This window comes from Chelonoidis abingdonii, chromosome 3, assembly GCF_003597395.2.
Source record: "Chelonoidis abingdonii isolate Lonesome George chromosome 3, CheloAbing_2.0, whole genome shotgun sequence".
NCBI classification, from domain to species: domain Eukaryota; kingdom Metazoa; phylum Chordata; order Testudines; family Testudinidae; genus Chelonoidis; species Chelonoidis abingdonii.
This window is the reverse complement of record NC_133771.1, coordinates 178,253,396-178,269,846: the sequence shown is the minus strand read 5'-3', so window position 1 is coordinate 178,269,846 and position 16,451 is coordinate 178,253,396. Positions and strand designations below refer to the sequence as shown.

The following is a 16,451-nucleotide window of genomic DNA, read 5'->3' as shown; positions in this document are numbered from 1 at the left end:
GTAAAAATAAGCTCTTCAGAAGGAAGCTAGTTACATGTTTATTAGTTCCCATTAGTCTTCAAAAGAATGTAAAGTAAAGGGAAGGAGGGAAAGAAGAGAGTCCAAAATAATGACAAGTATGAGTAGAGTAAGAAAGCAAAGAGGGGTTAAAGGAGATGGAAAATTGAAAGAAGAGACGAGAGAGAAGAACAGAAAAAGGAAGTAACAGAGAAGAAAGAAGCTTAACATAAAAAAAGCACATGGCACAATAACGGGTGCATGGGAAAGACATTAAGATTTCAAGGGTGTGAAAATGTACGTAACATGAGCATACAGCCCACAGGCTTCAACAGGACTACTCCCATGAGTAAAGTGATATACATGCAAGCTTGCAGTTGCTGGCCTTGATAAGGCAGATACAACTCTAGGATTGCTTAAATCATGTTGCTGCTCATACACTCCTTTCTACGGAAATTCATGGCTAACAGCAACTTCCAACCATCAGAGTAGGTCTTGAATTTGTAGTTGTGTTTCAACATCTATTAATCCAGCAATTGTAAATCATGTCCTGAAGTGTCTACACTAGAATCTACAATTGTGTTAATTAGCATGTGCTAAGCATGACTAAAAATTCAACTGCAAAGATATCAAGCTTCCCCCCCCCCACAGTTTATGACTTGCTCTTAAAATCAGCATTTTTAAATTAAAAAAAAATTCAACATTTTTGGCCAGCCTACTTTTCATTTTAATATTATTGAAATGAAACAAGAGTTAAGATCAGGTAAAAAAAATCTTAAATCTTCTGTTCAAATTATTGCAATGAAATAGGATTTTGATTTAGGTTTGCTGTGTATTTGGGGTATGTACACACTATTGCATACCAAAACAAAACAAGCAGGAACTCTTCAGATTTCTATCACCGCAAAGCCACTAAAGAAAAAACCTGCATTGTCATACAAAGTGCCACTGGCTTGTCCTAGACACCTCTATGCAAAATGTAAAATGTCGTTTCCAGTGCTGAGCTGTACTCTCACGTAAGACATTTCCATCTTCTGACAACCAGTCCCTCTCTGTGGCAACCTATTAACTGAGCTTGTAGGAGCAGGCTGCTATAAATTTCTGTTCTTGGATTCTCCTATTTTTTGCATTATGCTCCATCTGGAGATTCAAAGCGTACAAAATCTCATTTTTGCCTCTAGTCAAAAAGAGGGCAAGATAGGAGAAAAAAAATAATATATACTTTCAACTGGATAGCAACTTCTTGGAACAGGAAGCACATGCATCTTGGCCTTTATTAGTACGATTACCCTGAGCTGCTTTACCAGTACCATTGTGTGTCATGGACTTGTTTTCACACACAGTGTCTACAAGCTGCACTCTCATGTTACATACATTTTGACACCCCAAGAGCATCCCAGGCACCAAATGCGATACAATCTGTTTTGCTGGCAGCCACAAGTACTAGACTACTCTATGCTTTCCCTTTCCTCCAGTGTTCAGGTATTCTTTTTTTGGCACATACTATAAGCGTCAACTGCTGTAATCAAGTAAAGAGGCATGTGGCACCAACACTTCAAGGCTGTCAAAAGGAAAGAACTTCCCACAAAAGAGATGGCACTTACAGAACTATTGAAGCTGCCTATCAAAAAAGCCCCCTAAGATTACTGAACAGGGAATAGTATCATCTAAATACATAATCATAAAAAAGTATATGGCCAGTTTACCAGCTACAAGCAAACTACTTTAAAACATAAGCATTAAGATTATCTCAGAAGGGAGCATCTGTGTTAACCTACAGGAAATGCCTGTATATGGGCAGAGGCTAGGACAGCACCACTAATTCTTCTCTGAAGTAGAATAACTTCAATAATTGGATTTATTAGCCTTTCCTGTCGCTTTGCATACTTGTGCATAGTTTGTGTAGAGACAGAGAGGCTTTATAACAACCTTCTTCCATTTTCATTTTGAAAGGATTTCCTGTATCTATGAGAGCTTCTTGGTGGAAGATCTTAGTAGTCCATCGATCCGATGATGACAAATCTGAGCAAATCATCTATTGTTGGTCTCATGGTGTGCCCTCTGATGGCTATACAAGCCAATTCTAGAGGTGCACATTTGGCTGCAGATGGTGCATGGGAAGTTCGCAGTCAGTGGGTTGTGCGCTGCTGGTGCTCTGTGATGTCATTCGCGAGCCTCTTGTAGACGCCGGCAGCACTCTTCCTCAAAGGCGATGCAGGTATTTCTGACTGTTGCACGTCACTGTGTTCTGTCGCGGGCAGCGTCCTCAAGGTCCCTGGGTTTGATACTGCTATACTGCAGATTGGCTTTGATGGTGTCCTTGTAACGTTTTCGTGGACAACCTATATGTCGGATGCCCTGGGAAAGCTCACCATAGAGAAGCTGGCGGGGGATTCTTTTGGCATCCATGCGGCTCACATGACTGGTCCAACATAGCTGTGACTTCATGATTATTATTTCGATGCTTGTCATCTGGGCTCTCTCGAGGACCTCAAGATCAGGCACTTTGTCTTGCCAGCGGATCTTCGTGATGTTGCGGAGGCAACGCAAGTGGAATGCTCCGAGCTGCTTGATGTGATGTCTATATAGTGTCCATGTTTCACACCCGTACAAAAGAGATGAAAGAACAGCAGCTCTGTACACAAGCAGTTTTGTTGACATCCGGATGTTGTGGTAGTTTAAAACTTTGACACGCAGATAGCCAAGTGCCTGGATTGCTTTGGATATTCGTGCGTTGATATCATTATTCAGTGATTCATCACTGGATATGACACTACCCAGGTATTTAAAGTTCTCCACTACTTTAAGCGGAGTGACATCAATGGAGATACTCGGGACAGAAGCATTTGATCCAGGTACAGGTTGATGGAGAACTTCTGTCTTTCTGAGGCTGATAGTTAATCCGAAGAGTTGCGAGGCCTCGGCAAACTTGTTGACAGTGTGCTGAAGATCATTTTCAGTGTGAGCCATGAGAGTACAGTTGTCAGCAAAGAGTGCCTCAAGAAGGAGTTTCTGCACTGTCTAGTCTTTGCATTCAGGCGACGGAGGTCAAAAAGAGAACCATCGTGCCAGTATTTCAAATATATACCTCGATCCAGATCTTTCATTGCATTGTTAAGGACACATGCAAAGAACAGATTAAATAAGACAGGAGTGAGAACACATCCTTGTTTCACGCCATTGGTGATGTTGAAGGGGGTAGATGTGGCTCCATCAGACAATACTTCGCCTGTCATGCTGTCATGAAAAAGGCATATAATCTGGACAAATTTTCTTGGGCAGCCAAGTCGTGTTAGAATAGTCCAAAGGGCTTCCCTGTTGATGGTATCAAATGCCTTTGTCAGATCTATGAAGACAGCATATAGGTGCATGTTCTGTTCAATGCATTTGTCTGACAGCAAAACCATGGTCGACTGTGACTCTGGCAGGTCAAAACCACATTGACTTTCAGGTAGATTTGCCTCAGAAATACTGGCTATTAGGCAGTTCAAGATGATGCGGGGTGATGATATTTTCCCTCGGAGGGATATGCCTCTATAATTTCCACATTCTGCTTTGCTGCCTTTGTTCTTGAAAAGAGAGACAATAGTAGCATCGCAGAGGTCCTGTGGCATGTTTTCGTCCTCCCAGATGCTGATGATCACGCTGTGGAACGCTACTAGTGCTGCTGGACCTGCTGCTTTGTATCTCCCTTCTGGTAACCCATGTTTTCCAGGAGCTTTTCCTGAACTTATCTGGCTAACAGCTTTCTTAATCTCATCTATAGTGGGCGGAGAGTCAAGATCTGTCAGAGCAGGTTGTTGTGGAATTTCAATGAGGACATTATTATTCACAGTTGATGGTCTGTTGAGAAGGTTGCTACAATGTTCTCACCATCTTTCGTTGATTCCTTCTTTATTTTTAATCAGTGTTGTGCTGTCTAATGAGAGCAGTGGGGTGGTCCTTACTTTAGAAGGTCCATAGACAGGCTTATGCTCTTTGAGTTCTCGGTCTCAGCATAGTACTCAATTTCTTTGGCTTTGCTCTCTCACCAGTTGTCTTGTATCTGACGGAGGTCTTTCTGTGTTTTGTTCTGAAGGTACTTGAAATGGTCCCAGTTGGAGACTGAGGAGGGATCATTCTGCCATTTGATAAAGGCTTTTCTCTTTACTTCCAGAGCCGAGCATATTTCTTCTTGGTTCTCATCAAACCAATCCTGATGTGTTCTTTTCTTTGGTCCAATAGATGTTATTGCTGTGTCAGTCACCATCTGCTTGAACTGGTCCCACTTTTCAGTTGCAGTACCGATCAGTTGTCTGTGGGATGTCAGTTTGTCATCAAGACTCTTCTGGAAGTTGTTGAAACATTGAGCATCCTTCAGTTTGGTTATGTTGAAAGCAGGTCACACATGCTTAGGGCGTTTGTGCCGAGAGGGAGCGATGTAAAGTTGGAGAGACGTCCTGACTAATCTGTGGTCTGTCCAGCACTCTGTACCTGGCATCACTCTGGTGATCAGTACGTCTCAGATGTCTTGTCTTCTGACAATGGCATAATCTATCAGATGCCACTGTTTGGACCTCGGGTGCATCCACGTCGTTTGGTGGAAGATACAGAGGCAGAAATATCTTCCTTCTGCTTTGTAAGTTGCCCACTAACAGACAAGTGCTGACATCCTTGTATTTTCCAAATGGAGATACTTCTCTCACACGGTGGTCCCTGATGGCTATTAAATACTTGCCCTCTGACTTAATTCAATCATAAAATAGGAAGAACTGCAGACATAAAAAACGAACACCAAATAGCTCACATCTCAAATGACACCTCCCACCATGCACCCTGAGGATCTCACTGTTCTTGGACAGCACTAGACAGATGAAACAGTCCCTACCAAATTAACTCACTTACGGATATCCCTATGCTATGTATGTAGAAATCTATTCACTTACTGGGAAGGTTTCCACTGAAACACTATAATAATATGCATATGATGAAAAGTACAGACAAGAAAAATATCACAAATACTAGGCTATTAGTAAAGGTCCTAGCTTTTGCTGATTCAGATGCTAGACAAGAAGAAAGAAAGGGATAAGAAAGGTAAAACAAAATCAGTTCAGCCCAAAGACATATCCAGCATGAACAAACCATACTGAAGGATCTTGAAGCAGTTTGCCAAAAACCCCAGCGGTCCTCTGTCCCAACGAGCTTGGATATCATCTGCTTGAATGGGGGGAGTGAATACCAAAAAGTGTCATTTATGTTTGCCCCTTTCAACCTGATTTAGTCAGTCCACAACACTCATTTTCACATTGTGAAAGGTACCTCTTTGAAGGCAACTGCTGAGCTACTTAAGGGAAATTAGTAGAAGTTTTGGAAGATATATCTCTGCAGCCAGTAAGAAAGATTGTCCAGTGCAAAAGCAGATCAGATACTGAGTGACTTTTATAAAGTAAATTTTTGGAGGATTTGGGGAAGATTGGCCTTACTTGTTTAATTTTATTACACAACGGGAAAATAAGTCAACTGTTGTACTGAAAGAAATATTTAAAATATAAATCACTAATATTTTACTAACGTACAATCATATTCTGGAATGTTTGTTCCAAATACTAACTTTTACGGCTAAACTAATGCTGGACCAAAGCTATTCCTGAAGTCTAAAATACTGGTGGCAATATGTCACTAAACATCTTTTTTCTGACACTCTATAATGTCTTATAATCTCAGGTATCATGATAAAAATATCCAGTCATCAACAGTTGCAATGCCTTTTTCTTGTGTCTCTGTTAGCTGTTTCAACACAAGGGGCCATTTCCCCTATAAAATAAAAATAGCAGCAATTAGTTATAATTCATTAATGTTAGATATTGTATATTGTGTATACATAGTTAAACACAATTTTTAAATAATATCTCCATCTTTTTTTCACTATTTCTGTAACTGTGAATGAACAGGTGTAAACAACCTCCTAAGGCACAAGTTAGAATTAGACATTCCATAGGAATGTGTTATCTAAGAATTAGAAATTCACCCAGCCCATTTATGTTCAGACACATTTAACACTAAAATTCAAAGTCGCTTCATGGCCCTACATCCTACTGAAGATCTTAGTATATGGCTAAATTAGGGCAGAAACAGTAGATTTGGAGTTATGGGCACCCTAACCTGTGCAAAATTTACAGTTACTGAGTAAAATATTCCCAGACATTTCACCAGGAAAAAAAGTCCATCTGCTGTCTTGGTAGACAGAATGGAGACTGAAAGTGAGAGTATTGCAAAGGGAACAATGGGAGTGCCAAAATGTATCTGCCTATCTATAAAAGGGAGAAAATCAGCTGTTCATATGTATACAAGCACACTAAGAACCCTTTTTAGCACTCATTTGACTTGAAGTCTGAAAGCATAGTATTCAAAGTATTCGCATAAAACAGAAACCTTCCAAATGACTTTGGATTTTAGTGTTAAATGTGTCTGAACATAAAAAAAATCTGAATCCCACATCTAATCAAATGAATGTGTTTTCAAGTAGTGTATCTATAGGCATTGAAGATCTTGACAGAAACAATAATACAATGAACAGTAGTATAATACTTCAATGCTACTATATAAATAAATGTTATATAATATGCACCTATGCAGCTATATAGTAGCAAAGTTAAAAACTTTTATGGTGTATTCTCTTTCCCCTATTAAAATGAGTGAAATTTAGATCAGCAATAGTAAAAATCAAAATACCAGAGGAATGGAGCTATATGAAGACATTTAAACTACTCTGATTAAAAAACACTATTGGTTAAAATGTTCAAATCTAGGCACAAAAGTCCATTTATAAGTCTGATTTTCAGGGCTAAAGGAGAAGCCACTTCAGACACTGACTACGGTGAAATTTGTAGGTGCTCACTAGTTCAGACATTTGGCCTCTAATTTATTGATATACAGCCAAAGAGGAGCATGACTCAGAGCAATAGTGTGTATCTGATAACTTTTAAGTCTAGCATTTGAATACTCTTTTTGTATTTGTTCCTTGATTTTATTAAAACTTTCAAATCAATGAGTGAAATGCTCTTTAACACACACTTTTTGCTGTACTTTTTCTTTTTTTTTTTTAGTGGTACTATGCAAAGAGCCAGACAGATACGAACAGTTTTAGGAATTGTTTGGGGTATGGAAGATTGTATTTTTCTTTCCAGTGCTATTGAGATATATTTTTCAGTACATGGAGTGTCTCTCTGTACAGACACATATCGTCTGTAAGTAGTTAAGATAATATACCTCACATTTCTAAAAATCAGATACAATCATTTCTGTGACCTAGACAATACGAGGTGCTCTGTATGGGAAAAGGACTGGGTCAGGTGTTTTAGGACGAAAAGGTTGCATGTTAAAAAACACACATTTAAATGTAAGCCTCTTTGCTTTTTTTCTTAAGTGACCCAGGATGAAATCCTGATCCCACTGAAATTAAGGGGAATTTTCCCATTGACGTCAATGGGCACAGAATTTCACCTCTGACTTTCAGAGATGCTGGGCACCTACAGCTTCCTCTGATCTCAGTGGAGGCCATGGATACCTAGCACCTCCAAAATAAAGCCACTTATGTAAGTGTCTAAACAGAAACTACGCACTTTAACCTTCTAAGTATGAAAACTGTGGCCCCAAGTATGTACATTCTGTCCATGATTTTTCGCTTGAAAGCATCACTTTTCTGCAAAAATTAGTACCTTGCAACATAGACTTATTGCACTTATCTCAAATACTTGCTAGTACTTTGTTTATTCAAAATGTTAGACAAGGAAGTTTGAATCCTGATGAGGCATGATAAAGGTCAGATAAAAAAAGCTGAATTTATAATCATAGATAATGACTGTCTACCATTTAGCAAATAAGACAGAATAGAAGGATTCAGAGTCAATGCCAGTTAAGTGTCAACACTTCCTTCCATCTGGCATGGGGACATGAAAAAAAAAACAATTACAATAATTAGATCTCTATGCTGTTCTACATCTAAAACCATTACAAAATTTCAGTATTTTTCAGCTTTCGTATTTTGAACATATAAAACATATGTATATAAACATACACATGCCCTGATTCACCATTATGTTACTCCAATTTATTGATGTGACACCACTGATTTCAAAACTAGAGTAACAGTAAAGAATTAAGGATGTATAATTCAGTTAAAGGCAAATAATTGGGGTAGATAGTTTGATGGGAATACACACAATTATACCCACTCTTCTAATTCTGAGAATTGGAAGACCCTTAAAATGATTTGAATCATCTCTGCTAACTTTTTAATGTAGTTTTAGTTCTCACATATTGTGCAAATTAGCACAAAATATGTCTATCTTCTTTTATCCTAATTTTTTAATATAACATGTATACATAGTACATGAAGACAATAGATGTAAAAATGTTAATGAATGGAAGCCTATACATTTGTCAGTAGGGGTCACATGGCAATTTGCAAGCACAAGGGTGGTGAAAAATTTCTGTGTAAATATACACATTTTATTTTTTTTAAAAGTAGATCTCTCTATAATATTTCCTTCATCTTGCCTTCTCCTTGATAGATAAACAAAGTGAAATTTATTTTTTTAGTTAACCTCCAGTAAGAGTCTTCAGTTGACCATCTTTATTCTCAACTTGCTGTTAACAGGAAGAACCTGGCTGTGTGTTTAGAGATTCACCAGTCTGCATCCAGACCTCAGGATGCAGGTTGAACAATCCTGATGTAAAGTATACTAATGTCTAAGTAGAAAGTGGTCTTTTTACAAGGAGTAAGGTGGAGTTCACAGGAGATCTCGTATAAATATAAGTACAGTGCAACCTCAGAGTTATGAACACCAGAGTTACGAACTAACCAGTCAACTGCACACTTTATTTGGAACAAGAAGTAAACAATCAGGCAGAAGCAGAGACAAAACAAACAAACAAAGAAATATATAATAAAAAAGCAAATACAGCACAGTACTGTGTTAAAGGTAAACTACTAAAAAAAATAAAATAAAGGGAAAGCAGCATTTTTCTTCTACACAGTAAAATTTCAAAGCTGTATTAAGTAACGTTCAGCTGTAAACTTTTGAAAGAACAACCATAATGTTTTGTTCAGAGTTACAAACATTTCAGAGTTATGAACAACCTCCACTCTCAAAGCGTTCTTAACTCTGATGTTCTACTGCAAAGGGCAAAAAGACAATCTCAGTTTTCAGATTTTTACCCTATCAAAAAAGATGTTGGTGAAAAATAACTGAAAGTCAATTTATTGACAGCTGCTTTCATGCTTAAGATAGCACACCCAATGAGAAAACTCCAAATGTTAACACTCCAATATGAAAAGCTAGAATCTGTCAAATTCACTCCGATCTACAATATGCATCATTACCTTTACTTGGTGCTGACTTTCTCACAGAGGCCACGTGGTCTTCAGAGATAGCAAGACGTCTCAAAACATCAGCCAATGCTGCTTTTAGCACAGTGATTTCATCTTCTTGTTGCTGCACTCTCAGTTCGAGAGCTGAAAGACGGTCCTGGACATCGGATGTGCTTGCAGCAGAGATGCTATCATCTAGTTGGGGATGGGTGGGGGGAAAGGAGGAGGGAATTTTAATGTTTTTTCAAAACTAAAAACTACTAAAAAGAGAAGAGTTACAAAACTTACAGTGCAATCTTGTTTATCAAAAATATTTGGGAGATACTGAAGATGGTTGGATAAAGATGATAATGGTTAAGTATGGGATCATAAGCATAACCAACATAAGGAGAAGATTAAGGCCCTTAAACACTGGTGCCTACACAGGATGTTTGGAAACTGAACTTGTACTGTAATGGGAACAAGATACATGCTAAACAGGACAAGGCTGTATTTTCAAATTTGATACAAAATAAAATATGTTCAAACATTTTGAAGTGTATTCTACTGCAACTTTTAAAGAAGCAGTCTAACCATCCTTCGCTTTAAAGTATGACATAATTAAAAATCAATTTAAAAATACATAACTCACCAAGACCAAATTTAATGAAGTGACAACTCCAATTCAAAAATATTCTAGATCAGATGTTTTAACTTGTTACTTTTATCTTTTTACTGTTTGTTTTTTTTCCACATCACCACACTGCATGATCCAAAAAAATATACTACTTTATAACATTTGGCCCGAAGTGATGAGAACAGAAAGTAAATATGCTGTGAAGGGCTCCAAAAATCTGTTTGGCCACTCAAAAATAGATTATTATTGAAGGCATAATCCAGCCAAATCTATTCTTCAATAGCAAAATGGGAATTACAGCTTCTGCATATTCTTTGCCTTTGACAGCTCATTGCATTATTTCTGCCAAGCCAAAATAACACATCATAGGTTTTTATTTTTAGCATAAATCAGAGTCTGTGCACTACAAATGGGTTGTAAAAAATACGTCACCCAACAAAAGGTATTCCTAAAGGTATCCTTAGTGAGTTTGGGTTTCTTAATACTCTTAACAAAATACAAGCGTAAAATCACAGGGATTCATAAACTTTGCTTATTTAATACTGGATGGATGACATATATGAAGCACATTCATACCATCAAATCATATGTAAAAGCAAACATGCAAATTATTATTTGTGAAATGTTATGCACATTTTAAATTTTGGGCCCACTAGTTTCATGAAATTCAATTCAGGGAAACAATTTAAATTATAACTTTTTTTAAAGGCCTAATCCCGAAACCCCTTATTATCCAACATAGGTCCTGATCCTGCAAACACATACACCTGAGTAGTCCTCAAGCTCAATGTAAGTACGTGATTACAAGAATGGGGGACAAAGCACTTCCTACCTTGACTAGTCCCAATGAATTAAAAACAATAAAGGTGGTAAGGATTTGCAGCATCAGGCCCTAAGCTGTTAAAACTGATAAAACATTAACATTTGGGACTACTTATTGAAGTAGCACCAAACTCAATTTTATTGTAATTCTTAATACTGATATTTTATGAGATACAAAGAAATCACCATGGGATTTATTCAAACAAGAGAAGTTACAAATGAAATGTACATACAATGGCAGAAACAGCGGCAAGAATATCCAAAGAGATATTGGTGTAAAATGTCTTCTTGCAGCATATGAAGGCTTGATTATCAATTTTTGCCAGCCAGATATATTTTAAAAAAGAAAAATTAAGATTGCTTTTTGGGCTGGAAAGTCACTTAAATCTAAAAGGAAGATAAATTAAAAGGGGATTTGGAGAAGTGTATGTAATATGTATTTTGTAGTCCTGAGTTAATGGGAGGAAAACTATATGCTAATAATGATATGTGTATACTAATCAAAAGAAGGCTGCATTGTAAGAGATACGTAATCAGTTTAGTAACGTGGACAGCAGCTGAAAGAGTCTAAACAAAAACACCTTTAATCTTGGTAAACGTGTATGTATGCCTAAGAATACAGAAAAAAGTGAATAGCCATATTTCTTATGTCATTGGCATCTCTGGGCTATTTCAAATGCTATATAAGCATTCTGCAAGATCACCTACCAGTAAGGGTACGTCTACACTACAGGATTATTCCAATTTTACATAAATCGGTTTTGTAAAACAGATTATATAAAGTCGAGTGCATGCGGCCACACTAAGCACAATAATTCGGTGGTGTACGTCCATGTACCGAGGCTAGTGTCCATTTCTGGAGCGTTGCACTCTGGGTAGCTATTCCATAGCTATCCCATAGTTCCCGCAGTCTCCCCTGCACATTGGAATTCTGGATTGAGATCCCAATGCATGATGGTGCAAAAACAGTGTCACGGGTGATTCTGGGTAAATGTCATCACTCATTCCTTCCTCCGTGAAAGCATCAGCAGACAATCATTTCGTGTCCTTTTTCCCTGGATTGCCCTGGTAGACGCCATAGCATGGCAACCATGGAGCCCGTTTTGCCTTTTGTCACTGTCACCGTGTGTACTGGATGCCGCTGACAGAGGTGGTACTACAGCATTCATTAGCCTCTGCAAGGTAGCAGAGACGGTTACCAGTCCTCCTGTGCCATTGTAAATTGGTGATGAGATGATGGTTATCAATCGTTCTGTACCATCTGCTGCTGTCATGGGTGCTCCTGGCTCACCTTCGCTGAGGTCGGACGGGGACGCAAAGACAAAAATGGAAACGACCCCCGGGTCATTCCCTCCTTTTATGTTGTATCTAAAAATAGAGTCAGTCCTGACTAGAATATGGGGCAAGTGTACCACAGAGCACAGCTGCTTCGTGTCAGATCCTGCAGAAATGATAAGCTGCATGCCATTCTAGGGGGTGCCTCTGCAACAACCCCACCCGTTGCTTCCCTCCTCCCCCAACCCCCCTAGGCTACTGTTGCAGGGTCCCCCCATTTGTGTGATGAAGTAATAAAGAATGCAGGAATAAGAAACATTGACTTTTTAGTGAGACAAAATGAGGGGAGGCAGCCTCCAGCTGCTATGATAGTCCAGGCAGAACATTAAACGGTGGGGAGGAGAGGAGCCCAGCATCCTGCTACTATGATAGTCCAGGCAGTACAGAAACTTTTCTTTAGACATGAAAGGGGGGGGGGCTTATGGAGCTCAGCCCCCAGTTGCTATGATGAGGACGGTTACCAGCCATTCTGTACCATCTGCCGGGAATAACCAGGAGTCATTCCTATTTTTACCCAGGTGCCCCCGGCCGACCTCACCTGAGGCCAGCCAGGAGCTCTCATGGAATGATGACAAAGACGGCTACCAGTCCCTTCTGCACTGTTACCGTCTGCCACCAGCAAAGGGAGGGGAGAGGATGCCGCTGTTTCAGTGCACGCGGCAATCAGCGTCTAACCAGCGAGCATTGCGGTAGACATATGGTGAACATTGGAAAAAAGTCAAGAAAACGATTTTTTATCCCTTTTCTTCACGGAGGAGGAGGAGGGGGGTAAATGGAGCGAGATAACCCTGAACCACCCTGGACGAATGTGTTTGAACTACAGGCATTGGGTCTCAGCAAGAATGGCAAATACTTTTCATGAGACTGCGGGGACTGTGGATAGCTGGAGTCCTCAGTCCCGCTCCCTCCCTCCCATGAGCAATACATTTGATTCTTTGGCTTTCTTATGCCTTGTCACACAGCACTGTGCTGTGGACTCTGTATCAATAGCTTGGAGATTTTTTCAAAATGCTCTTGGCAATTCATCTTCTGTAACGGAGCTCTGAGAGAACAATTTGTCCCTCTCCATACAGCAATCAGATCAGTATTTCGTACGGTCCATGCTGGAGCTTCTTTGGATTTTGGACTGCTATGGCCGCCTGTGTGATCAGAGCTCCACGCTGTGCAAACAGGAAATGAAATTCAAAAGTTCGTTGGGGCTTTCCCATGTTTACCTGCCAGTGCATCCGAGTTCGATTTGGCTGCCAGAGAGGTCACAGTGGTGCCACAGTGGATACCGCCCGGAGGCCAATGCCGTCGATTTTGCCGGCCACACTAGCCTAATCCACATGGTAATACGATTTCAGTGCTAACTCCTCTCGTCGTGGAGGAGTACAGAAACTGGTTTAGAGAGCCCTTTATATCAATATAAAAGGCCTCGTTGTGTGGACGGGTGCAGGCTTAAATTGGTTTAACGCTACTAAAATCGGTTTAAATGCATAGTGTAGACCAGGCCTAAGAGACTAAAAGTCTTCATGCCCAAAAGAGATAACTTAAAAGAAAGAGAGAGAGAATGAAAGGGTTGTTACAACATATGAGGGAAAAGGTAATGCCACCAGTGCAAGATTACACATTTTATTTCCATGCACCTTCAGTGGATATAAGAATAAATTTCTGATTCTTGCAGAAAGCTTATTTAAGAAGCATAACACAAACAGATTGTGCATCATTATATCTTACTCTAGTCAGAAAAGAAACTTAAGTTCCTTAGTGTACAAAGAATGAACAAGTGCTTTTAAATCCCCCATGTCAAACAAGTGACAAAACATAAAAGATGTATTTTAAAATTTTGCTCAAAATAAGGAGTGCCTGTTATCTCTGAACTAATAAGAACTTAGAAATGTTATAACTCATGAGGAAGTCACTGGACTCCCTGGAATTCCAAAAAGTACAACCCAATTATACTTTTGCTAAATAGAGATATTATGAGCATTCAAATAAAACATGGGAATATTGTTGTCAACTTCATAACGAAAACTGCAACTATAATCCAGCTATGTTGTCTTAAGACAAGGAAGACATTAATTGTAATTAAAATTAAAGATATACTGAAAGTATATCAAAATAACTATAAGGATCTTTAAAGTTCATCTTATGGTAGTAGCAATCAAAACCAAAATACCACAGCTATCACATAATACACCACCAAATCGATTAGCCCAAACTGAAGTGCTTCATATGGAAATAAAAAATATAAACAGCAGCCAAAAGTCGTATAAAGAGTAAATCCCCAGGCACTACAGATACACTACAGATTACTATAAAACATTGTAAAAAGAAACAAGCAGCCGTCTTTTAGTTATGTTTCATCACAGTTTTAAAAGCGAGAAATTACCATGCTCACTGTGTGAAGTTCAATAGTAATTACCAAACAAGGCCCCATTACTTAGGACTTATCTACACTAGCCTATAATTCAGACTATGGGGGTATGAATAGTGGTTCACACCAAAGTGCTGGGCTGTAACTCCTCTGTGTGGATGCTGTGGGACGAATTAAAAGGTTCCCAGTTCACATTAACATAGCCCTCTTCAAACAGGACTACATTCCTACACAGCAGCAGCTCCTTGCCTTCGCGGCAGATGGTGCAGTAGGACTGATAGCCATTGTATGTCTCCCGGGTGCTCCTGGCAGACCTCAGTGAGGTCAATCAGGGGCGCCTGGACAGATATGGCTATCTTCCTCCTAGAGCACCGAATGGGAACACGGGAAGGAGGGTAGGCAGTTATACAGTGGATGCAGCAGGGTCTGTTCTCTTGTTGGATTTCCTGCATCTCCAACAGATCCTTCATCATGTCCGTTTGCTCCCCCAACAGACGCTTCATCATGTCCGTTTGCTCCCCCATTAGTCTCAGCATCATGTCCTGCCTCCGCTCTTCGCACTCACTTAATTCTTTCCTGGCCTCTGCCACTGAATGCCTCCATGCATTAAGTTGTGCCCTATCAGCATTGGTGGACTGCATGAGCTTGGAAAACATGTCATTGCGACTGCGTTTTTCTCACCTTCTAATCTGTGATAACCTCAGGGATGGAGATGATAGGGGGGGAGCTGTCAAGGTATTATTCCCACTTTGAATTTTAGTGTCCAAAAAGTGGGGACCTGCATGTACCCTTCTAAGCTTAATTCCTAGCTTAGATCTGATAGCGCCACCACCAGCCAAAGTATAGTGTTTGGCACACTTTCTGTTCCCCCAAAAACCTTCCCTGGGGAACCCAAGACCCAAACCCCTTAAAACAAGAAATAAACCATCCCCCCTCCTTTCCCCCTCCCAGACTTTCCCCTCCCTGGGCTACCCGGAGAGACTACACTGATCCAAACTCCTTGGATCTTAAAACAGAGAGGAATTAACCTCCCCCCGCTCCTTTCCCCCTACCAATCCCTGGTGAGTTCAGACCCAATCCCCTTGGGTCTTAAACAAGAAAAAAAAATCAATCAGGTTCTTAAAAAAGAAAGCTTTTAATTAAAGAAAGAAAAAGTAAAAATTATCTCTGTAAAATTAGGATGGAAAATGTTTACAGGGTATTCAGCTCATATAGACTAAAGGGAAAAAGAGAGGATTGGTGTCCACACAACAAACCCAATTCCATCAACTTAAAGGGACTCTTAATCAACTTCGTATACTCCTCCCCGCGAGGGAGAGCTGCACTAATCAACACTTGCTGGGATCGAAACTTGGGGTAGATGTGGATGAAATCAATGGTATTTTGGCCTCCAGGAGCTTATCCCAACGGGCTCCGATTGTTCACGCTCTGGACAGCACTTTGAACTCGACTGCACTAACCAGGTAACTACATGGAAACCCTGGGAACTTCTGAATTTATTTCCTGTTTGATCGCATGATGAAACTCAGCAGCACTTATCAGCACAGTGACCATATTGCAGTTCCCGAACTGTTAGAGCTTGTGGATGTTTCTACGTCCTGTACATAAAACAGATAGAGGTTAATGCTCTTTACCTGTAAAGGGTTAAGAAGTTTGTGAACCTGGCTGACACCTGACCAGGGACCAATGGGGGACCAGATACTTCAAATCTTGGGTGGAGGGAAGTCTTTGTTTGTTGCCTGTTTGTTTTGTCTCTTTGTTCGCTCTTGCGAGCTAAGCAGGACCGAGACGTGCACCCCAAGGTTTCTCAATCTTTCCTGAACAGTCTCTCATGTCTCAAAATAGTATGTACTGAGCTAGAAAGGTGGATTTAGTCTTATGTTTGTTATTTAACTTGTGAAGTGTATTTTGCTGGAAGTAATTTTACCTTGTTTGCTGGTAACTTGAATTTCAAGCTTGGGGGGGGAAAT

General features: G+C 39.8%; 1 protein-coding gene across 3 annotated transcripts in view; it reads right to left on the bottom strand.

The window, feature by feature from the left end:
* The window catches only part of EML4 (EMAP like 4), a 273,980-nt gene that overhangs the window by 118,846 nt on the left and 138,683 nt on the right, over positions 1-16,451 (bottom strand). For all 3 annotated transcript variants that reach the window (XM_032773633.2, XM_032773631.2, XM_032773635.2), the window contains exon 2: positions 9,362-9,544. In XM_032773633.2, coding sequence (XP_032629524.1) covers positions 9,362-9,544 — 183 coding nt within the window. The remainder of the gene's footprint in view (positions 1-9,361; positions 9,545-16,451) is intronic.